We start from the raw sequence: 25,970 nt of genomic DNA on the forward strand, positions 1-25,970 counted from the left end.
ATTAATTGTAAATTATGCTATCTTATATCTATCGTCAACGTATTTTATACTTCATTTCTGATTGTCTTTCTAAAAAAACTAGTAAAATCTATAGTAACACTACAACCATAATAATATATGAATAATAAGAATGATAGAATTTATTAATTGTTAGATAATTATTAATTAGATTGTTATTGTGAGTTAGGCGGGTTTTATTTACATACAACGACATAACTTATATTAAAATCTTATTGTAAAATTTATTGCAGATATATCGGGCTACCTAGATATTTTTAGCACAATATATTAATACCAAAACCCTTATAAATAATAATTTAAAAGTAAAATTTGGCTTTACAACTGTCATGTACATCTTTTTGTTTATTATCTTTTAAATTTTAAATATAAAAATTGCAATAAAAATATATTTTCACCGAACTTGATGTTCTTTTACATCAATTTTGCGTATACCTGCACTATTATATTACACCAATTAATTGTTTTAATTATTAAACAATTAAAATAACATTATTTTAAAGTATATTAACTAATCAATAATAATAATATTTTATTTATATTTCTTAAATGCAATTTCTCATATTGTTTGAGAAAAATATTTAATAATTAATTAATATTGAATGTTCTATCCCATTGAATGTGGATAAATATAACCGGGCTCACATTATTGGTGTATCATAATTATTTTTAAAATGTTAATAAAATGTGCGTACAATGTACATCTGAATATATGTATATAAAATGTTTTATTCTGTTTATTCTGCTAAATCTGTAAGCACATTTTCTCTTGTGAAGACAAGGAAAACTTAAGGCAACGGAGCAAATGACAGATTAACTGGATTAGTTGTAATAAGTATCCATAACAAAATTAATATAATTTAAAAGTTATAAGTGTTCGAATAAAAATGAAAAGTAAAGAACAAAAATTTTAGTTAAATTATTTTGTTTGGTTGTCCAAACAATCCTGTTTCGAGTATTATCAAGTATTTATCATCAGTGGTCTTAGTAAATATTCGAATAATCGAAATTTTAATAGTTTATAGTTCGGATATAATTTGTGGAAGAATCGTGTTCTTTCACAAATAGCGGAGAATGCACAAACTTTCAATGCTTAAGTTCCAAGTTTTTTTTTTATCATCCTTCTAACTTTTAAATAGTTTTTTTTCGTCATAAGACGCGTCGCTTTCGACAAAAAGAAAATAATATTAATGAAATTAATATAATTTCAGTAATTTTTAGAGTAAGTGATAGGTTAACTAACGATCAGGGCGGATGTTGATAAGAAGTGTGGCAGACTTTCTACCTCTAAACTATTTAGAAAAACAGGAATTACAGAATTTATCATTAACGTGTTTTTCCTGACCCTTGCAGCCTAAATATTATACACAAAACTATCTACCAATCAAATATTCTAAAGAAATAATAAAATGGTATTTTTTTTAAATTAGAAAAAATTTTCTTGAATTAAAAAAAACAACCTTTTTTATTGATAAAATAATTTCATTCTACATAACTGATTTTAAAAATTAAATTTAATGAAAAAAAAACATTTTAATGAGTTTAATACTTAAGTAATTACCCTTAATGTCTAATACCCTTTCGTTATTTGGTATAAACATTCATAACTCGAACTTCTATAACTCGACTTTTCTATAACTCGAGCTAAAAAGAGTGCAACAGGGTTTTAGAGAACAAATTATATACAATTCTGCTTCCATAACTCGAACTTTTATTATTCGAATTTCACCATAACTCGAATAAAAATATTGTCACGTACAAATTGGAATATGTGAAAGTACATTCTTCCCTAAGTCAAAATTTTCATTTTAGTGTTATGGGAAGTCCCTTTTTCCAAACTAATGAAAGTGTTCATCAGTCTTTCAAGAATAAAGTGGAAGACTCATTCAAAATTCTGAATTTTTATTTGCAAACGAATGATACTCCAACTGATGATCCCTATAAGACTTGACAGAAATTGGAATCTCATTTTATTGAAAATTAGAAAAAAAATTAAGATCTCAAACCCTAATCTCTGAACATTTTACATCACTATAATTTCTGGGCTGTATTTGAAAATTTAAATGAAATTCTAGTTTCTTTCACAAATACAAAAATTCACTAATTCGAAGTCTCCATAAGTCGAATCTTTTCTTTGCAAAATGGTGCTTCGAGTTATGGCAGTTTGACTGTAGTTATTTTCTACTTATAAAAAACTGTAATTAACATATTTATTCTTAATTTACATGAGAACTTATTTAACATATTAGGTTTATTGTGATTTTTTTTCGTTGGGCCCCTTCTATTGGGAGTTTAAAAATTTGCATCTGAACATAATTTTTCGCTTTTGTTGTTTAATTATTAATTAAAAACTATTTTTACTAACAAATATTTGCCTTATAGATAAATTTAACAATTATTACCGAAATCAATATTTTATTTCAGCGCAGTTATAAAAGTTCCCATTAATTTAATTAAAAAAATTACAAACAAAAAATGCATGTGCACTTGCAATGCATTTCCGTTGCAACAATCTTATAACATTAATTTTTCCAGACTAACAAATTCAATTATAATAATCAAAAGGCATGATTTAAATTAAATTATTAAGGCCACTTATATTAATCTTGAAAATCACTGGCAGTGAATCAGTAACCTAATGTTCTCTCGCTGTTTAAAATAGAGCGAGTACCACATGCGAGTAGAAACTAGTAAATATGCTACAGATCTTTGAGCCTTTGGTTACAAGTAAATAATGACGTCATATACTCGTAGAGAAAACAAGCACAACAAAACCGGTGTTTGATTTGGTTTTATAAAGTTTGTTTGTTATTTATTAAGTACGATATGTGCCCCACAAAATTTCACGCAGAACCACAACTCAGAGAAGAATGTGGTCACGAATATCTCGTTCGTGTCCTAAATTAATGCCGGCGACGAGTACGAGTGCGAATGCGAGTGCGAGTACTAGTGCTTCATTGCTCGTTCATATTTTTCTAATAAGACAGTTTGTAAAAGCGAAAATAAGTTTAGTCGTAAAAGTGTTTGTGGCCAGTGTGCAACGTCGGAACAGATTTAAAAAGTATTACTCATATATACATATATTTTGGTAAATAGAAATTTAAAATTTTTTACATATGTATTTATTTGTGTTTTATATAAATATACAAAAAAAAAACTAATAAAATGCAAGATCACAGCGTGAAGTGAAATAACGTGAGAAAAAAATGTATCAAAGTAAATGAACTGTTGTTGGGTGCGGCATACATTTTTTTTTATTTTAACTGTTGATTAATAAAAAAAAAACAATATAATATTACAAAAAATAAAACTTTGAATTTTTTTTTTTTGTAATTTTTTTAACTTTTTTTTTGCGTTTTGGTACTTAGTATTTACAACGATTTATGTTATGTTCTTGAAAAGATGACATCACCATTCCCATCATAACATCAAAGCAGCCATTGTAGGCCGCAAGTGTGTGCGAATACACCCCGAATTGTCGAATTGTGTACTTAGAAGATGCGAATAAACACATTTACTAATGTTCAGAAACTAGCTAAAATTAAGCTTATTTGTGTTTAAAGAAAAAAAATTATATAAAATTACTTCTCATATACATTATTTATCGTGTAATACTAATTGAGTGCTTCAAGTATTTTATAGTAAATTGCTGCCATTCATTCTATATATTTCGTTTTATCTTCACTTACTTTTCATTTTCAATAATTATTCACGTTGTGGGTATTTGTCAGCATCGTTAGTCCATAACGAATTGCGATCTACAGTCATTTTGATGTACTCTCAATAATACAATTTGTTTACCCATTATTCATAATGAAAGAATTCTCAGAATCGCTATTATTAATTTATTTAAAATTGTTTGTTTCTACAGTGCAGTGATATAAAAAGATTTCAAAGGAAATGCGTCATCAAAACTGAAATAGTAGTTTCTAAACTTTGCTAGTTATGCTTATTACTAGTTGTTAACAGCTACACACGTATTGAGTTAACCAGTTTTTTTTTCTTTGGTTAAACTTGGTTTAGAAATATTTTTATTAACTACTACTCAAGTACAACTTTATTAGGGCAGTTAAATACTATTATTTTTATTTTTGAAATTTAAATATTTTATTCGATTGCACTTTCTTATTTGAAGCTGTTACGCATTTTATGATGGTTCCTATTTTTAAAAATAATTTTCAAAATTTATTAATTTGATTTATTTTAATAATTAATTAATATGTTATTAATAATTATTAATATTTTAATAATGTTTATTAAATAATAATTAATAAATTATTTATTATTATTTATTAATTTGTTTGATAAATATGATTATGTATATATATACATAAATGATTTATATTTATATATATATATATATTTAAATATTAACAGAGCATTAATAACAGATCTTTCCTGTGCCTAGAGTATAAAGTACTCTTGTACAACAGCATCATAAAATCAATATGGACTTGTGGTATTCAGCTATTTGGTAAAGTTAGTGCTTCAAATATTGAAATTATCCTAAGAGCTCAATCAAAAATACTGAGAATAATTACTGGTGTCCCATGGTATATTAGAAATGAAAGTATCCACCGAGATCTACAAATTTCCCTAGTTAAAGCTGAATTTGACAATATAAGAAAAAAATACAATACAAGGCTGACAGAACATGTTAATCCCTTAGCAAGGAATCTCGCGCTTTTATCTATTATATACATATAAATTATATATTTATATATATTTATATATATATATATATCAATTATATATTAGCTTTAAAATTATGAACTAAAATTATGAATTCTTTTAAGTCGATAACTCTCATAGATTTCATTGTTTTAATATTGAAATCAAAAAATATTTATGATATATTTATGATTGTGTTCATAAATTTAACATAGAGAACTATATAATAGAGTTTCTAATTTACCTTTTCATATCTTATACAGTTCTGAGATAGATTCATAGGATGGAGGAGAGTTGGATTGAGAGAAAATTATTCAAAAAATATAAAAGAGGAAAAAGGGATCATGGGAGAAAAAACGTGAAAAATAGAGAAATTGAGAAAGAAATAGAGAAAGTAAGAGAGGAGGGAGAAAAATTAGGCAAAACATAGTGGGAGACGGAGAGAGAGTAGTGTGAGAGACGGAAAGAAAGAGAGGGGGAGAGATAGATAAAGACATAGGGAGGGAGCGAAAGAGAAGGGAAGAAAAGAAAGAGATGGAAGGGAGAAAAAGAGGGAGTGAGAAAGATAAAAAGGGAGAGAAAAAAAGAAAAAAGTGTGTGGAAAATATTGTAAGTTGTATTGTAAATTTTAAAACACTATGGCAGGCTTTAGGGTAATTATTTTAATAGTTTCTATAAAATTGTAGTCATGTTTGTTGCCTTGTGGAATTACAAGAAATTAAATAATATGTACTAATTTGTAATTATGGATTTATTAAAAATATACTTTTCTTTATTACTGGAAGAGGCGAATTTGTACAGTTATTCAGCACAGTTATTATCGAATAAAACAGTAGGTAGTTCACTTCAGAGACCAATTGTAACAAAATGATGTATGATATGTAGAAAGTTCTTTAACAAAATATGTTTCTAAGACAATAAGGAAGTGGCATATTAAAAAATAGAAATCAAATTTTGATATAAACCACATTCAAATTGTATTAAAATTTTTATAATTATTTTGATATAATCATTGATTTATTTGTGGAAAGATACATTTAGATTTTCAAACTTTACTGATATTTAAATTATTTTTTAATTTAAATCGTATATGTACTGTATTTCCAGTATATTATAGAAGATTAATTTAATTTAACTTATTTTTTTATTGTATACATATTGTATTTAAAATAATTTAAATCTATAGATAAAACAGTAAGTGAGCTTGAATGCGATCGTGTGGAGTTGAAGAAAAACTACTAACAACTGCTCGATTCTAACAAATTATTCTTGTTATTTTTGCTTTCTGCTAACGATTGCCGTGTATAAAATGAGTAATATTAGTTTTCAAGTCACGAGCTTTGTATTTACTTAATTATATATATTAGTATAGATATATTAGTTATGTTTATATAGGGCTTTAACTTAAACAAACTTAATTAACAAACATTAACACTTTGGCAAACAATTATCCAGACGTTTTATATAAAAATAACTTATACATTAAGACCGAAAAGCTTTCGGAAATTCTCATTTAAAATTCGCGCGCTGTATATTTTCCGATATTTTAAGTTTATGTAGTTTGGCAGCACTGTCCTTAATTACTATGCCAAAAATGAGCGCGATCTGTCAGACAGTTCGTTTACGGCAGCTGTTGAAACCAGTTCACCTCAGTAGGGCGTTGCGAAAAAAACAATGGAAAAAAATATTGAACAAAGAGTTTGCATCAAATTTTGTGTTTCGAACGAAATTTCGTGTGCAGAATCGTTGCGAATGCTACAAAAGGCTTATGGGGAATCAGTTTTATCGAAAACTCAAGTTTATGAGTGGTACAAAGCCTTCCAGGACGGTCGTACGACCGTCGAAGACATTTCGCAACGCACTACTGAGGTGAACTGGTTTCAACAGCTGCCGTAAACGAACTGTCTGACAGATCGAGCTCATTTTTGGCATAGTAATTAAGGACAGTGCTGCCAAACTACATAAACTTAAAATATCGAAAAATATACAGCGCGCGAATTTTAAATGAGAATTTCCGAAAACTTTTCAGTCTTAATGTATTTGTCGATTCTGATGATATAATACATCATCATATACGTTATTTAAGTTACCAATAATTTCCTAATATTGTACATTTTTTTTGAAAACAAGTTTAAAGATTTTTTTCTACGTTTATTAATTTGAAGTCTCCAAACCACGTCAGAATTTATTGTATTTACATAGAATTTTAATGGTTTGCTCTCCACTCACTTTACTTTTCTGGATTTATTTTAAAGGTATTTGCTTGTTTTATAGTAAAATTTTGTTTGTTACACTGACAAACTTATACAAGTATATGTTTGAATATATATATATATATATATTTATAGGAATGTGTAGATTATAAATTTGGGTATAGTCTTTTATTGTTTCACTTCTTTATTTTCTTAATTGTTCATTTTAACGTTTCTGCTTTCTACTTGAAATTTGTTTATATTAATATTAAAGTTTATATGTGAGATAGTACCATAAAACAAAAAAAAATTGTGGAAGATACGATAGTGAAAGAGCAAATTTGAATTTGAATTTGAATTTTTTTCCATCTTCAAGTTTAAAACCAAAAACAATTTTATTAAAGTGTAGTAGAATAAATATTTAATATTGTTAGCAATTATTATTTATTTTTTGAATTTACTAAATTTATTTCTTAATAAATACATTTCGCCACTATTTCATATATATATATAAACACAAGAATTTTATATTTTTGTAATAATTACATTTTGGATTGATTTTTCAGATATTGTAAAATATCCATTATTATCATAATATTTTTCTTATAAGTTTTTATTTCACAATACATAAATTATTTATTTATTTTAATATACATATAGTATAAAAAATATTTTTAATTTTTTTTTATTTTTATTAAAATAATTTATTTAATCTATGATATAATAATTTATTGTTTTTGACTACATACAATAATTTTTTTTAATTATTTAGTTATTTGGCAATTAAATTGTATAAAAAAAATATAGAAAATGTGTGATTTCTTTATGTCCAGTTATTAATGACTTTTATAAGTGTTGTAATAAATACATATATATCTTCGATTAATCTGGTTTGAAGTTTAATGATAATAAGAACAAAAAAAGTTTAAATTATATTATTATTGTTATATTTAATAATATTTGACATTTCGTTGATTTTAAAACGAGTGGTTTTGAGACATATCCCTGGCTGATTCTGGTTTTGAGACATACGTATTTAAAGTTATAGCAAACTTATTTATAATGCTATGAAAAGGAAAATGTTTACGCTTTTACAACGAAATATGTTAAGTACCACAAAGCACAACAAATGATACATAAAGATGTTGTCCTTTCATTATAACTATTATAAATTTATAAGTATATACAAACTCAACTCCGTCATAAAAGTTAGATCATTTTTTTTATTTTTACTATCATTTTGGTTCTTTTCGAATAAAAGTTTCTTTGCCCAAAATCATTTCCTACGTAGAAGTATTACCATTTACCCCATTAAATGACTATACTTTGTTTTATTTGAATTTTAAATCACTAATACCAACTACACAGCTCCAATTTAAAATATTTATCTACTAATTTGTTAGAATATATATAGTATATATATATACATATAGAAATATGTATATTATATACAGACTATAAAACTATTAACTTTATATGTATGTATACATATAAATGTTGATAAAAGCTTAAAATATTTCACAATTATTGCTATTGTAATTATTCGTTTATGCATATAATTACCTTAGATATAGTTTCTATAAAACCACATCCAAGTGTATGCACACAGTGGCGCGTACAAGCGGAGTATCTTGAGTTTCAAACCCCCTAAAAGATAAGGAGTGATATATATTGATATAATGTCTTTATAGCGCTTTAATATATCAATTCTGAATAAGTTTTTAATATCCCCTCTTAAATGGGTTTTACATACGTCTCTGTGATTCATATATAAAAAAATAATGAATTTGTCATGTATGCGTCATCATAAATGTTTTATATTAGTAAAACAGTTTAATTATTTTTGTTAGGAAATTCTATATATATACATGTGAAAGCTTAGAAATGAAGTGTGATTATATTCATTATTTTTTGACGTTTGTCGTATGAGTTTGCCCAGAATCAGAGCGGAATTAAAAATTTAAGTAATAAATCAGAAAAATATTTAAACGTTTTAATTATCTAGTTAAAACTAGCGATTAAGAAGGGTTGGACATGTGATAAGAATGCCGGATATGTGAGTACCGTTTAAGATTTATGAGAACGAAGTAGGAACCAGCAGAAGAAGAGGGCGACCAAGAAAACGATGGAAAGACAGTGTCCAGTAGGATTTAGAAGAAATGAACATTTTGGAAAACAAAAACAAAAAACAGGTCCTACATGGACTGTATAGTCAAGGATAATGATGAATTATCTAATTCACTGTTGTATCTTTTATAGGGCGGTAGAAAATTGATAATTATTTTATGTATATACGTATTCCATTGAGAAGTTATTTTTAGTCTTTATTTTTTAATTTTTGCAAATATGTGAAAATTTACTAATCTTTCTATATATAAAAATTACTTTTATTGTTAATGATTTTGTTAGACCTATTTAGTCTAAACAATACACTATTAACATTAATATTATCACAAACTAACTAAAAGCAACCATATCAGAATTTGAATAGCGCAAATTAAGTCTAAGTTAGGTTTTTGTGTTTACACGCGAGCGGTTTAAACGGTTTAAGCGGTTTACGGTTTAAATTTGGCAGGGTTCAATTTTGAACACTTAAAGTCCAAAAATGCTTTATGGTGAATTAAATTACTAGATGTTTCCAAAGACCACTAATTATAGGCAGCTCAAGAATTCACTTATTTAAAAATTAAATTTTTAGAATTTAAATATTTACTTTATTTTAAATCCACTTTACATATTATTTCATTTTATTTTATTTACTCTTATTTTAACAAATGCTTAATATACAATTTCTATCTACCTACCTACTACCTACCTACTACTCTAATAAACTATTTTAAAAATAAAAGCTCTGCGCGGAAATGGGGCATACATATTTCATGCGATCAATACACAGTTTTCCTTCTTTCATGGCCTGACAATGAAACAACTTTCACTTTACACCCAAAGAAATCCACCAACAATGCTCGTGAAATTGTTATTGTAATAGTTTTTCACTGCTATTATCTGTTCATGACTTCATCAACTTGTCGTGGCACAGAAGGGCAACGGTCTAATGAACTTCTGAATGATTTTATGTATCTGATGCATTTACTTGAGTTTGTTGTGCTCACATAGTAAAATTACTACTTTATGTGCTGGCGTAAAATTAATGGGAATATGCGGTGACATTCCACTAACCTAGTTAAAGTAGCTTAGTTGCGAGCAGCTGATAGCGAAATAGTTGTAGGTGTGCCTGTATTATATATTTATATGGTAATGAGTATCTTCCTACATAATCAAAAATACATAATATATACAAAAATTTAATAACATATAAAATGTATGGGAGAATGTATTTTTATTTATTCTATTTCAAGTATAACCATATAAAATCACGAAAAAATAATTTTTTATTTTTTGTTAAGTACACACAATTAGTTAAATAATGATTAATGTTTTTCCCAACTTACAGAATTATTTTCACTGTCAGTCTTTGAAATAGACGTATTTATAAAAGTTAAATATATAAATTATACAATTTCAAAGTTTAGTTGGGTTAGTTTGATTTTTATTTATTTTTTATTTTATTTTTTTTTTATTTTTTTTTTTTTTTATTTAATTTTTTTTTTATTTTATTTTTTTTTTATTTTTAATTGTTTTTCTTAGTTGTAATTTAACGTTCTTTTTTTTTAATTTTTTATTTTTTTTATTTTATTTTATATTTATTTATTTTTTTTATATTTCCATTTTTTTTTTAAATTTTTTTATTTTGTTGCATTTTTATTATATTTTTTTATGTATGAAAATTTAAAGTGAAAATCAAATTTTTATGTAATTTTTTTTAAGTTTTATATTTTTTTAAGTAATAACAATTTATAATATAATATTAATGTTATATATATATATTTAATTAATTGAACTACAGCTTTGCCAAATATCCATCATCCTATTTTTACATATATTTTTTTATATATATTTTTATATATATTTTTTTTTATATATATTTTTTTATATATATTTTTATATATATATTTTTTATATATATATTTTTTATATATATTTTTTTATATATATTTTTTTATATATATTTTTTTGTATATATTTTTTTATATATATTTTTTTATATATATTTTTTTGTATATATTTTTTTATATATATTTTTTTATATATATGTTTTAATATATATATTTTGTTCAACATATTTTTGATATATTTTTGTGCATGTTTTTTTTATATATTTTATTATAAATTTGTTTTATATTCTTTTAATACATTTTGTATATTTTTATCATTGTCTTATATACATTTTTTATGATTTTGTATATATTTCTTATATTTTTATTATAAATTCTTCATATATTTTATTTTTATTACAAAAGTTACCTCTTTGAAACCTCTTTTAATTTAAAATATCTAAAAAATAGCAATAGCGTTTGAAGATAATACGCTTAATAAGCAATAGATTTATAATTAATGCGGATGATTTCATAGAAATACACCTTAAGCATTTTTAATACTTACTCCCATAGGCAGAATATTGATATAAACTACACACCCTTTTCTAGTATTTAGCTTAATCAGCAAAGTATTTATTTTAATTTGTATTCGTACATATATTTGCATCGATATAATGTTGTATGTATTTATGTATAATACATATAAACATACAAGCGTTTAGGATTTATTGCATATTGAATTCATCGTGTGGCGCCATGCTGTCGTAAAAGTAGCCATGCCAAGCCAAAATGGCGTCAGAAAATTGAAGTATACCACCGCATTGGCGTACAACGTAGCGTATGTTTATCATGTTTTATTTTCTCATGAAATTGGATTTTTTTATGGATTTTTTTATTGAAGTCATGCTTGGCTTTTGTACTAAGTTCGATAATTTAAGTTATGTACAGTATTATACGCTATTGCAGGTATATACTGGAAATATATATTTCTAGTATCTCTAGAAATACCATTAGACGTCTATTTAATTACTTCAGTCTGTGGTCGGGAATAAAATATTACCTGTAACTTATAGTTAACGCTAATATCAATCTCAAACCAAAGTAATTAGGGCCAACTTAAAACTTGGCCCTAATTATAAATTTCAAATATCTTTTGTCCATAGAATTTTGAAAACAACTTTATACTAATTTATATTGGATCATCCATTTATTCTGTCAGTTTCCACAATCCGAAATATATCAAAATTGTATCTAAAAACGTAAAATTTTTTGAACAAATGGCAGCCAACATCTGAATTAGATTTATGTGTATTGCGTTTTTAATGAGATACATGACGATGATGTAATGCTGGAATATGTTTTATGAGTATCTTTCAATATAAAACACAAATAAAAAAATTGTTCTTGATAGAAAAACAATCAGATAATAGACAAAGAGACTGTTATTCTATGAAGCCAGAATATAATATTAATTTTTAAGCAAAATTATGTTGTCTAAGTTATACTATATATGTATATAACTTTTTCTAACAAGAATTTATTTTTTATTATTTCAGTTTTAATTCAAAAGAAACAAACTTAATTACAAAATGAGCTCTGCTGAATATTATCCATTCAAGGTAAGTCCAAAATTAAATGTGTAATATAAGGGAACTAAAATAAAATTATTTCATAGCTGTGCATAAAAAAAATATTTTATTTTAACTTTGACCTTCAATCGCGTTGATTAATGCTGTTTAATAATTTTTTGATAATAAAAATAGTTTGTAATTAAAATTATTCAAGTTAATGTGTCTTTAGTTTTTAATTAACTTAGTTAGGAGTACAAATATGCATTTAAAAGCATAACGATTACTCTATTTAATGTTTGATTATAGGGAATCCAAAGAAGATTTAATAATTTAATAAATATATTTCTTATAAATATAATAAAGAACGCAATAATAAAGGATTATCTATTTTGTGGTTTTCATTTAACAGCACTATTTGAGTAAAATACTTTGAACAGAACATTCGACCAAAGCATCATATGTGTAGTTTAAGTTTTGCCATTTCGTAATACAAATCGTTTAACAATCGCTGAATCTGTGCAAAATTGTTAAAAAAGAATAAAAAAATGACGATTATTTGCAACAAAGTTTCTTCACCTTTAACAAGGTATATATGTCAACAAACAAAATAGTATTTGCGTTACTGAATAGTCACAAGTAGCTATCAGAAGACCACCGCATCCAGAAAAAGTCCATATGAGGTGTGGTATTTTGTTCGGAGATATGATGTACTTTCTTGAAAATCACGAGTGTATGACATAAATAGTAAATTTTGATGGTTACCACCACATGGTCACCAATTTATTTTGGCGGAGTATCAAAGATATTTGTATGTAAGATGTGTGGGTTGAGTAAAAGATGTTGCCACAGGCCGGATATTGGGTCCTATCTTTGCTTTGTTGCGCAGGAAGTTTCTTGGATGAGTAATGTCATCTTTTTGGTAATGTAAATTGTCACACAAGATAATGTGATATGTTAGTATTGGAATTTTTTTGTGGTTTTACGCAAAGAACCTGGTTTTTCCAGACAATTCTCAATTTCTCAACGGTTTGAAACATATTGAAGTTACTACAAAGTTATTGTCAGCTCTGCGCCGTCAACTCATTCAACATTATCTCGAAGAGAATTAAGTTCTGTACCATGTTTCGCAAAGAACATTTAAATGATCTTCTACTGCTATCCATATGGCAGGGTCCAAACAATATATTGATATAAAACTTTGATCAAAATCTTAATCTCAAGTCTGTTCGTTTGCTGACATTTACTTTTGGAACCACAAAATAGATAACCATACATAATAGTGGAAATATGTTTTAGTTAAAATCTTTTTTCCTATAATGGCATCGTAAAAACAAATCAAATTTATAAATGTGTATCAATAAAGCCTGTATCATTCATTAAGGCGTGATAATTTCAATATCATTTTTTATATCATATAAAATTATCTGCTGCTTAATCATATTTGTAATTGTGATAATTAAAAATGTTGCTATTCACTTTAACTTTCTAGTATTTAATTTACTTGTAAATAATTACTTTTTAATTATTTTGATTATTCTGGAAGATAGTCATCGCTGGGTTTCAAGTTTTTAATTTGTATTTGAATTTGCTTTGAGGTTTATTTCATGCCTCAGTGCTCTTATCTCTGTGGATTGTTTACATTTTATTATTATTTAGTGCTGTAGTTTATATATAGACAAGCATTTTAATAGAAAATTCTTGATAAAATAGCTGTCAGGTGTTGTTTTTTTTTTGTTTTTTTGTTTGTATTTCGTTTTTATATAAACTGAAATTTAACATTGAACTTCAAAACAAAATATCAGTTAAGTATCAATGTTAAGAGTACTTGGTTAGATATATTTTATTTATACTAATTGATTGACTTCATTATTAAATTAGAAAATTATTAATAAAATATTGCGATCTCTCCTTGTACTTCTCTGCACTTTCATGACTTCGATTCTTAGAATAAATTTTTCAGTGAAAGCATTTTATATTTGAAATTCTTTTCCTGTAGACAAATGTTATTTTTATATTTATTTTTAAAAATTAAGTAATTACGTTAATTAGTAATTAGTGCATACTTAATGAATGCACAGGTTTTTCTCATTGCTCTACAGTTTTTTAGTATATTTTTATTTTTTTCTTTTGTTATTTTTTCGTTTTATTTTTTATTTCTTTTTAACATTGAAATTTTAAAACAGAGGTTTCTCATAGAAATTTGTTATGAATTACTTCTTCCCTTCCCTTCGCTTTACTTATTCAATATCTTTTTTTTAATTTTTTGCATATATTTTCTTTCCTCAATTTATTTAAATGCTTCTAGCTGGTATTTTAACAGTTTCTGCCTCCATTTAGTGCTACCAGTGAGCACTTTGTCAATTGTTTGTATGTATTTAAGCTAAGTTGTACACTAACTGAATTTGTAGTCAAGTTAAGGGCGTTTACTTCATAATTAATATAAATTAAATTCAAATTAATGTAATATTTGGATCTTATTTTTAATGAAACATTAAAATAACCATAATGTATTAAGCTTAGCTTCTTAGTGTCAGTTTCTTCTACTGGAGCATAGGTCCTCAAGCTTAGTTTACTTTATAATAAAAATATTCTCAATATTTAAATTGATTATTTTAATAAACTAAGTTAAGGGTTTTTATTTTCAATAATTTAAGTATAAGTTGAGATTTCAATATCTTGTGTAGTATTTATTTAGAATGCAAGAATGCAACATAAGCAAGAAACAGAATTTGTTTGAAGTCTGGAAATTAAGTTACTAAGGACAATGTAATACCCACTTAACATTACAAACTTGGGGTTTCTAAGGGAAGGGCTGTAAACATTTTATATATGTTTTGAGAGCAATAGAAAACAAAAATTTTAGTAAATAATGAGAATAATGACTTGCCTCTCATGTTAAATTGTAAATAAAGCTCTTTTTGCGATAATGAGAGAATTTCTACAATAATTCATTTTTCTATAATGTGAGTGAACATGAAGGAGAAAATCAATCATTTTTTAATTACAACTTTTTTTGAGGAAGTGGCTTATTCTGCTTTCTTGAACTAGAAGTTTATGAGAGATTTCGAAAAAAACAAACACATATACAACAGTAACAACTTTAGAAGGTTAAGTAGTTAATAAATATTAATTGGCATAGTTCGAAGTGGGTCATCTATAATAGTTCAGGTATTCTCTTTAAATAGCAAAGTAGATCTTTTTAAGGTTTACAAAGTACTTTCGAACCCCCATAATAATAATTACAGTTATTGATAGTAGGTTTATGTGTTATTAGTTTTAATTTACACTGATTCAGTTAATTTTTTTTTCGATAATTTTTTTAAGTGCCCAATTTAATTTTGGATTTTTAATTTTTCTAAAAAATTTTGTAATATTTTTTTGGTTCATCGTATACTGTTTTACTGAAGTGATTCACGTCTTTTCAAGTAAGTTGCCAATAGACTTTTCTGTCAATTTACGATTAAAGTTATTTAGATAAATATAGATATATATGAGATATGTATGAACGATTTTTTGACTACCTGCATTTGTTTTTGGTAGTGTTATCTTTTGCAATCTGTATGTAGAAAATGGAACCCCACCTACCATACGTTTATTTTTCATTACCCAAAGTTAAACTTCTTCAATATGGAATATTCTTTATATATTCATGTATAAAAATATTTGCGCCAAAATAATGATTGATAATTTTTAAAAATAAATATTTTCCTAATTGTTAAGTACATATGACAAACGAGAAAAATATTTAAAAACGCTGCTTGCATAAAATTATTAAACATTCACCTTTTTTCTGTATGTAGAAAATAATAATTCTTCAATGTACATACATATGTACATTGTTTTACTAGTATTTTGTCATACAAAAATTTTAAAAAATAAGTCATGCATTTTGAAGTGAAATTTTAATTATTTTTAAATAATTTCGTCACGTTTTATTGCAAAAAATTACTGAGAAACGCAATGAGTCTCCGTAAGAAATTGATTTTGCTAGGCTTGCAAATATACATTTTTTCCATAACTACATTCTGAGTAAATATATGCATGTGTATATATATAATAAATATATATAGTACAAATAAAATTTTTTTATCTTTATAATATAGCACGAACATAGTCGTATTTGCAATAATGAGATTGTTTAAGTTTTCATATTTACTCTTTTGAATGATAGCAAATAATGTCAACCAATATTTTTTTTATTATTTCTCTCTCTTCCCAAAGGTTGAAATTTTTTTATCCACAATTGCGTGTTGTTAGGTGTTAAAGTAAATCATTTTTTTATTAAATAATAAATATTTAATTTAATAAATTATTATATTGCTTGTTTTTGTAAAGAGGAAAATCCCCTTTGGAGATAAAACTTAAAATTATTATTAAGAAAAAAATTTGAAATAAAGCTTTTATAATTATTTCAACTTTTATAATTTAGAGATATGGATAACTATATCTGTCCGTAAATTTAAAAAAGCATTTAAAGTACAAAAATAAACGATAATGTAATTTACTTAACCTTTAAAGTTAATGAAGATCCTAAAAATTTTTAATAAAAGGTATAGTACCACTTAATGGCACTATCTGAGACCCAATTATTTTATATAATTTATTTCAATACTATTAATACATAAAACTATTAATACTATTAATAAACTAATTATATTGATCTTTATAGTGTACCCCCACTGTCTATCCAGCTGATCCGTTCGATCCCGTTGATGATGCCGCAATTCTGCGTAAAGCCATGAAAGGCTTTGGTACTGATGAAAAGTCCATCATTGAAGTGCTCGCACGTCGTGGTATTGTACAACGTTTGGAAATTGCTGAAGCTTTCAAGACCGCTTATGGCAAGGATCTTATTTCGGACTTAAAATCCGAATTGGGTGGTAAATTCGAAGATGTTATTGTTGCCTTAATGACACCATTGCCACAGTTCTATGCAAATGAATTACATGATGCTATCTCTGGTCTGGGTACCGATGATGAAGCTATCATTGAAATCTTGTGCACACTCTCCAACTATGGCATCAAAACAATTGCACAATTCTATGAACAAAGTTTCGGCAGATCACTGGAATCTGACTTGAAAGGTGACACCAGCGGACACTTCAAGAGATTATGTGTATCATTGGTACAAGGCAATCGTGATGAAAATCAGGTATGTCTTAAACGTTTATTCTAAATTAAATCCAAGATAATTTTAAAATGTATTTTTTGTAGGGCGTTGATGAGGCAGCAGCCGTTGCTGACGCACAAGCCTTACACGATGCCGGTGAAGGACAATGGGGCACAGATGAATCAGTATTTAATTCTATTTTAGTAACACGCTCCTATCAGCAATTGCGTCAAATTTTCCTTGAATACGAAAATGTTTCTGGAAATGATATTGAAAAAGCCATCAAGAAAGAATTCAGTGGGTCCGTAGAAAAGGGTTTCTTGGCTATTGGTGAGTTGTTGGATTTAAAATTTTTAAATATTATTTTTAATTTATTTTTTATTGCTTAATTTAGTTAAATGCTGTAAGTCTAAAGTCGATTACTTCGCTGAGCGCTTGTACGACTCAATGCATGGTATTGGCACCAAGGACAAGACACTGATACGTATTGTTGTAAGCCGTTCCGAAATTGATTTGGGTGATATTAAGGAAGCATTCCAAAATAAATACGGCAAGAGTTTAGAATCCTGGATTAAGGTAATTAAAATTACTTATTTATATATTTTTATTCTGAGTGTTATTTCGGTTCATACTAAATTTGCATTTGTTTTGTTTTGGGTGTAAACATAATTGGTTTTAATAAATTTATATTTCAATATATTATTACTAATATTTTGGGTATTGACATATGCATGCACTGAGTGGGTATTCGTAAGTTCTAAAAGTGAATTGTACTTGTGTGAGATCATAAAACATATTTAAATCATTTCAAAATGTAGTTATCGTGTTGTACATAGTAATATAAATTTTATCTGTTCTGTAGACATTTACAAAATATAGAGCTATGTATATAGCTCTGTTCATTACTGATAAAAATATGAATATTAACAGTCAATAAACTTCTATTAGATGCCAATGTGACAAAATATTTGAACAGTGAATTCAAAACATATATCGATATTTTTATCATATAAAAAGATAACTTTTGAGTGTTAAAGAAAACAGTGAAAAACTAAAGAGCTTCATATATAAGCAATTTATATCTGTATTATCTGCTTATAAGAAAGTGCAAGCTAAAATATAACTACTTATATTTTAACTAATGTTGTTTTATGCAACATCGACTTCTAACAGCCTTCAATATCAATTTTGTTAATAATTGCAAGTTTAATTGAATTGCGCTGTAAATCAAAGAGAGTTGTTGTAATTAAAAATATTATGTTTAAATAATAACATCCTAATGTCTAGATTTTCGAATAGTTTAGGTCTTTATTTGCCGCACTTTCTTCTAATTAATATAATATGCATGATATGACTGTGTGAATAAAGCAATGTGTGGCATTTCTTTGCTAAATTATTGTTCCAGTTTGAGATTATGGATTATGAAATAAATTTCCTCATCTTATCAAGTTCTGCCTTTTATACGTTGAATAAATATGATTCTTGATATCTTATGAGCCTTTGCGACAATTAAAATATACTGCTTTGTTGTCTATAAATGATCAGAGGTTATATCAGCTTAACATATATATAAATTAAAAATAAATAGGATCAAAAATATAAATCAGATATTTAAATATATTCTTATATTCATTTACCATATGTATATATGTAAAGTATATTTATACATAATATTTGTAATGATTTTAATTAATTTATTTAGGTACTATTGCATTTTTAATTCAATAATGAATTATAATCAAAAAAATATGCAGTTATTCTCATTGTATATAACCAATAATAAATCTTCTTATCTGCATACTGCATGATAAATTTCCTAATTACGATGCTTCTCTAACCATTGTAAACCTATTCAATTGTTTGTAAGAAAAAGTAAGAAAAAGTTGCAGAATTTATACCACATATGATTATACGACACTATATTGTGTATAACTATATAAGTTCTTTAGCTGATCAAAAATGTTATTTTACAGAAGAGCGTTTAGTATCATATATATACAGTTTATAAAAGTTTATTAAAACTTCGTATGAGTTTTTTGATTTATCTTCCAAAACTTTATATAAAATTGTTAGAAGCAGTACAAGGGACATAACATGGGTTAGTGTTTGTAGCCTAATTCATTTGAAGACACAACAGTTTATTTTGACATGTTTATATTATAAAAATTTGCTTTTCAGAAGATGTTGTATGTTAAGATATATGATAAACCTTATAACAATTAACTTTCTTTTGATTTTTTTAAAATTAAAGAATTCAGTTCAAGAACTCTTAACTCTTATTTTAGAAAATATGAAATATAAATATACTTTGCTACCTCATTACGTTTATCACTTTTAATTAATATACCTTCTGTTAGTACCTCTAATACACCAACTTCTGATTTTCTGTCTAAAACTATAACTATCTCATTATATCATATAAAATGAAATGAGTTAAATTTAACCGTGTAACTGCCTTTATTGATAACAGCGTGGTATGCAATCTGGGATTTAAAAAAATCTCAACAGGTCTCAGCCTAATATTTCCATGATGCTTTGTTCTTGCAATGAGAACTGTCTTACCCTAATTGGTAGGGATAGGACAGAAAAAGGGTATAACTATTTACTAAACTGCCTAGTAAAGCATAGATACGTGAATTTCCAATATCTGTCCTAACTATTGCTCGCCCTATTTACTATTATGTCATTTGCTCACATGTTCCAATCCACATATCCATTTAACTCCTATTTATTTTGGGCTTTGTCTATTAAATTAACGAAATTACAGCATCTGGAACTAGACTAGGTTCAAGGAAATTCCACGCATGGCTCATCCACTCTTTATCCTAAATCATCCCTTTCTTTCTAACCTACCACATGTTTAATCCTTATTCTAACATGTGTATTCATCTAAGCCTTTGTAATCTCCTGTAGTCTAGATTTCCTCGGGCTTTGATAAGATTTTGCTTTTTTTGCATTATTCACACTCTTTATGTCAGTTATTTTAGTTATTCCCTTTTGGGTAAAAGTGTGGCAATATTTTTTTTCGCTCGCTCTCATCTCTTTGCTCTTAGAATTTATGTTAATTTTCCTATGCGATTTTATTTTTAAATATCTGTGTAAAGTAATCCCCCCTATAACGCGTTATCATATTATACGATTTCAATCCTCATATAACGCGGGGATTTGAACAGTTCATAATTAGCTTCACATACCTTTGCACGTGTGTATACGGGGTATACGGGAATACCCCTATAACGCGGAACCAATCTACCGCGTTATAGGAGGGATTACAATATTTTGCTTTTGAAAATCGCAAACACATAGAAAAAAGAGTAATAGTGAGGAAATTTTCAACAGTCCAACAGTTTTTAATTTCTCATCAAGTGAATTTTTGGGCTTACCATACAATTACTTCAGAATATATAATGGATATATTAAGTATTCATTTCATATATCAATTTTTTTTTTAATTGTACAAATATATGTTTATATATATATTTATTTCATAGATATTTTAATTTTTCTAATAGTGTCTTTATAAATGATAAGCTTGTTTATAGTTTCTTCTTTACGGCGTATATGTATGAAATTGTAATCAAAGTTTGTTGATATATAGGAACTATTGAATATGTTATATATAGTGTCTTTAATGTCTTATTATAAGAATGATTTTCTTAAATCTATTAAGACTGCTTTTTGTGCTTTTTTATGTGAAATATTTTATTTTTTTCTTTTTATATCTCGATTGTTTTATATCTGCGCAAATTTGTTGTATTAATAAAAATATTTTATTAATGAACTAAATTTAAATTTTATTTTAAGACTACATTTCTGTAGAAAATTCTAAAAATGGATAACGGTGATTTAATTCAATAATTTCTGTCCACTTTAAATAAACAAATTAAATAAATAAAAAAAAAAAAAAACTCATAATAAATTTATATATTTTTTTCTGAATAATTTTTCAATAACAAAATTTGCACACTAAAATTAAATTGAAATATTCGACTTTTTCAGGGCGATACCTCTGGCGATTACAAACGTGCCCTTTTGGCAATTGTTGGATTCTAAAAAAACTTAACTCAAATCACACAAATTAGGTGTACAAAATTGTCAATAACACATATAAGTTCAAGAACCGCCTATACACATATAACTGCTGAATAACTGTCCAACTTTTTATACAACCTTTTCGAATATTTGTTAAATTTTATAAAGTTGTAATGATTTTACTTTTTATAAAGATTTTTGTATTTTAAAGTTAACTAAGAAAACTTGTGTATTGCAAGTACGTAAAGTAAAAGGTGTTCAAAACACCAACACAAAAACAACAACACGTTTTTTTTATCCATAACAATATACATATATATATTTATTTAAATATATAAATGCACTATATAAATGCACAATTTAATAAACATTTTTACATAGCAAATTTTTGAAGGAACTTATTGCTATCACTACTACAACATCACTTATGTTACCTATTCAACCGCATACAAATCAGTTTATTTTGCTAACATTTATATTTAATTTGTATATTTATAGCTTGTATAATAAAAAATAAAAAAAATATTGTATTTAAAAAATATATATTTTACAAAATATTTACTGAAATTTTTTGAAACATTTTTGAGTCTCATTTTTGTTAATAATTCTTGCTTTGTATACGTTTAAATTAGTTAACTGTCTTTAATGGCTACGAGATATACTGTACATGTTTTTATACTTTTGATAATGTTATTTTTGTATTTCTTTAAAATATATTTACATATATATAATGTTAAAAGTGAACAAGTATTTTAAATAAACATTATGAAAATAGAAACAAGGATATTGTATTTATTTTATATAGAATTTTATTTAATTGCTTGGGTTAAGGATAGTTTGGCGCTTGCTTTTAAATTATTTTCAAAAGTTTCTCCTTTAATTTTATTTATTTTTATTATTAATAAAAGTTTAATTAATAATTAAAATTTTAACTTATTGCTATGCTTACGATTTTTTTTAATAATTTTGCTTCTAATAAATAACTGAATAATTTAATTATTTATTTTATAACTAAAAGTGTTAACTAAAGTTTATAACAATTTTAACTGTTTGATGAGTATACTACTAACGATTCTTTTAACAGTTTTGCTTTTAACAAATAACTAAATAAATTATATTAGAAAAAATCGTACTTAAAAGGAACTATAAATCTGCAAAGATTTCTATTAGAAGACGAATTTAAGTTTTGCGATAACATTAATAATATATTAATCTACTTGAAAGTTTTTTTGTGAGCTATTAGGTCAATTGTATTTTTAGAATTTTATTATGTTTTAAAGCAGATGTTAGATGTTAGTTCTATTTAATCGCATATTTAAACATGTTTTGGTTATTAAAATATGCAAATGATTCAAAAAATACTGATCTATCATCAAATCTTGCGTCATGTGCTCTTAAATTTGATCACATGACCGCCAATGCATATATCTTTATCGGTAATACCAGTATGTTCTTTTTTAATGTTTATATGTTTTAAATTGGCAAGGAATTAATAATAATAATCTACGAAATCTTGTGTTCTATAATCAGATTTAGGAGGATATATACATATATGTATATATATGTATTTATGATTTATACATATATGATATATGAATGTATATATCATTATCGATCATATACATATATATATTTATATATATATATTTTTTTTTTAAATATTTTTATTGTGTATTTGTTAATGAACAGGCAAGATAAAAGTAATAATAATCAATTATGATCAACGAAATCTGTTAATAATTTTTTTAAGTAATTTAAATACTAAATTGAGAAAAAATAATTCTTAAGGATTTTGATTATTTTTAAAGAATCAGATATCTAGTAGGGAAACGGGTTGATAATTATGGCATTGTAGCCTCAATTAGTTCTTGAAGCGTCAAAAAATCAAAATAATTAATAAATAAATTCATTTTTGTTGAACAAAAAAGTCGTTTTAAGCTGCAATATTTTTAAATTATTTTATATATATTACATATACAATATAATTATAGCCACAATAACTTATTATAAGGGTCTTAGATTTAAAACTTCTTTAAAATATTATTTTTAAATATTAATGAAAATGTATTAATACATTTATATCGTTAAACTGCCCATAATTTATTAAACAATAAGTAGTAAAAACTAAATTTAATATAAAAAAATCAAAATTTTTATTAAAATTTAAATTAGTTATTTAAAGCGAAATTTGCATTAAAAATTCGAAACACGAACAAACAATATGCAAAATTTTATAGTTCATATAAATACAAAAAAAAAAATAATGTTAATCTGAATAATAAAATAATCAATAATAAAAAATAATTTAATATAATAATAATATAAATTATGAAAATGGCATTAACAATACATAATTTTTAAAAATAAAAACAAAAAGTAAAAAATTCAATAAAAATAAAATTATTATTAATATTAAAAAATTGATAAAAACGAATAAAAGTATAAAATAAACCTTTTTGGAGAAATTATAGAATTGTCTCTATTAAATTTGCACTCCACACGTATGACTCGGTGTATGATTATTGTACTTTTTTGCTATTTAGTCAATATTATGAGACGTGCTTAAGTATTAACTGCAGGACTCCTTAACTTATAAATCTTTTTAAATTAACTTTAACTCCAATTTAACTCCAATTTAAACATTTTACTTAACAAAACCTTTAACAGCATTTCTAACACATTTAAGTGCTTAACTAATTTTCATGAAAATTATAATTATATTTAAATAAGAAAACATATAAAAAAATTTGGAATCATAAATGTTCTACTCACATTTATTTTTCTACTCTTTTTTCTGCAAATTGCCACTTTTAAACCTATTACACCCAATACAACAATATCAACACATGACAATATGCAAATGCAGGAAGATTCGGAGAGCGATATCGGATATGTGCTAGTAACAATGACGGCTTATTAGGTGCACCAGCAGCCAATAAAGTGCTTACAACAAATACATATATAGCCAAAAAAATAAATTAAAAATATATATATATCTTCTATATATATATAGTAATATGAACTCATGTGCAATATGTTTTTTTTGTGTAAAGCTGATTTTCTTAATATTTTCACAAAACATTCTTAACTTATTTAAATTAATTGTGATCGTTGTATTAAAGAGTAAAAGATATTATTGTAGTATTGGCATTTGAACCTTCCATTTCCCTTTTTATACTTTTTTGTTATTGTAATTTTTTTCATAATGAATTGCTAAATTGTTGTGCTTTTTTATATTATATTCAATTATATTAACTTATTTACAAATAAAATGTTTTAATAACACAAAAATTAAAATTAAATAAATTGGTTTTATTTTCTTTTTAAAATGCAACACAAATATTTTTAATTTCTTTCTTTCCAGGATGATTTATCTGGCGATTATAGCAGCGTCCTATGCCAATTGGCTTCATATTAAAATGCGGGCAGTTTTTATTGGTTTATTATAATTTATTATTAAAAAAAACATTATTTTGTTTATTAAATATTTTATGCATTTCATTTCTAAAATTTGTTTAAATATTTTAAATAAATTAATTTTAATAAATAATGTGTATTGAGTTCTTTTCTTAAGAAATTTATTATTTAAAAATAAATTTCACGTAAACATTTTCTACTTTTAAGCGCGATATCTTAAAAACTAAGCTATATTAATAAAAAAAAACTTTATGAGAAAAGTTGCTCAAAATGCGTTGTAATCAGAACCGTTTCATTGATATCGATATTTATGGTGTTCCTGAACATAACAATAAAAATAAAACTATATAGTATAATAAAATAAAACAAAAGAAAATAAAGTGTACGAATGACATCTTCAGGAACCTCAAGATTGATCCGATCAAAAAATGCATAAAGGATAGAGCCCTGAAATTATTTATGAAAACTGATAGACTTATCAACACCGCATTATCGAAGCTGATAAAGTGATAAACAATAACCCAGTCAAGGTGTAGAGAGGCTTATGAAGAAACCTCGCAGTTAATAGAGAGTAAAGTAATCAAGTGCTTTAACTCAACTAGCCTCAACATGATAATAAATATTACAAAAATAAAAATAGATATAGAGAAAGGTAAATTATAAAAAACAGAATTGTTAAAGTTATCTAGTACAAATTAACTAAGTAGTATAAAATAGTAGTTAGATGAGTTAGATCAGATACAACAATGCCATTTAATAGCACCAATTGAGGGCAGAGTTTTTATATTTTAAGTAATCAATTTTAAGAAATAAAGACTCATCTCTATATATTGATAAGTGGAAAATGAGGACGAAGTAAATAATTGGTGATACAAAGGAAATGTAAAAAATTAATGGCAGAAAATAAAAAAAATCCATAACATTAAAAACCAACTATGGAACATGTTCCTACGTATTCTGATATGCATAAAATTATAACAAAAGATAATGCACAGAAATGAATAATGAACGAACTGAGAAG

The 25,970-nt window shown here is 25.3% G+C and overlaps 1 protein-coding gene across 3 annotated transcripts; it reads left to right on the forward strand.

Annotated features, from left to right (window-relative positions):
* The first annotated feature begins 2,973 nt into the window (after nucleotides 1-2,973).
* On the forward strand, nucleotides 2,974-25,081 carry LOC119678248 (annexin B9). Of its 3 annotated transcripts, none has more exons than XM_038089974.1 (6): nucleotides 2,974-3,106; nucleotides 12,376-12,438; nucleotides 17,060-17,542; nucleotides 17,605-17,830; nucleotides 17,895-18,076; nucleotides 24,399-24,506. In XM_038089974.1, the coding sequence occupies exons 2-6, from the start codon at nucleotides 12,409-12,411 to the stop codon at nucleotides 24,450-24,452; spliced, it is 975 nt and encodes a 324-aa protein (XP_037945902.1). In that variant the 5' UTR covers nucleotides 2,974-3,106; nucleotides 12,376-12,408; the 3' UTR covers nucleotides 24,453-24,506. The 3 variants fall into 3 exon arrangements, with proteins under 3 accessions (XP_037945902.1, XP_037945900.1, XP_037945901.1); XM_038089972.1 differs by lacking the exon at nucleotides 24,399-24,506 and adding an exon at nucleotides 21,500-21,581; XM_038089973.1 differs by lacking the exon at nucleotides 24,399-24,506 and adding an exon at nucleotides 24,897-25,081 and having other exon boundaries at nucleotides 2,979-3,079.
* Nucleotides 25,082-25,970: the final 889 nt, after the last annotated feature.

The sequence above is a fragment of the Teleopsis dalmanni genome, chromosome 2 (assembly GCF_002237135.1).
Source record: "Teleopsis dalmanni isolate 2A chromosome 2, ASM223713v2, whole genome shotgun sequence".
NCBI lineage: Eukaryota > Metazoa > Arthropoda > Insecta > Diptera > Diopsidae > Teleopsis > Teleopsis dalmanni.

Excerpts from the sequence above, each read along its gene's own strand:
- LOC119678248 (XM_038089974.1), top strand. The coding sequence starts at position 12,409 with ATGAGCTCTGCTGAATATTATCCATTCAAG. Across the intron at positions 17,543-17,604 it reads GCAATCGTGATGAAAATCAG|GGCGTTGATGAGGCAGCAGC; the intron begins GTATGTCTTAAA and ends TATTTTTTGTAG. Across the intron at positions 18,077-24,398 it reads GTTTAGAATCCTGGATTAAG|GAAGATTCGGAGAGCGATAT; the intron begins GTAATTAAAATT and ends ATGCAAATGCAG.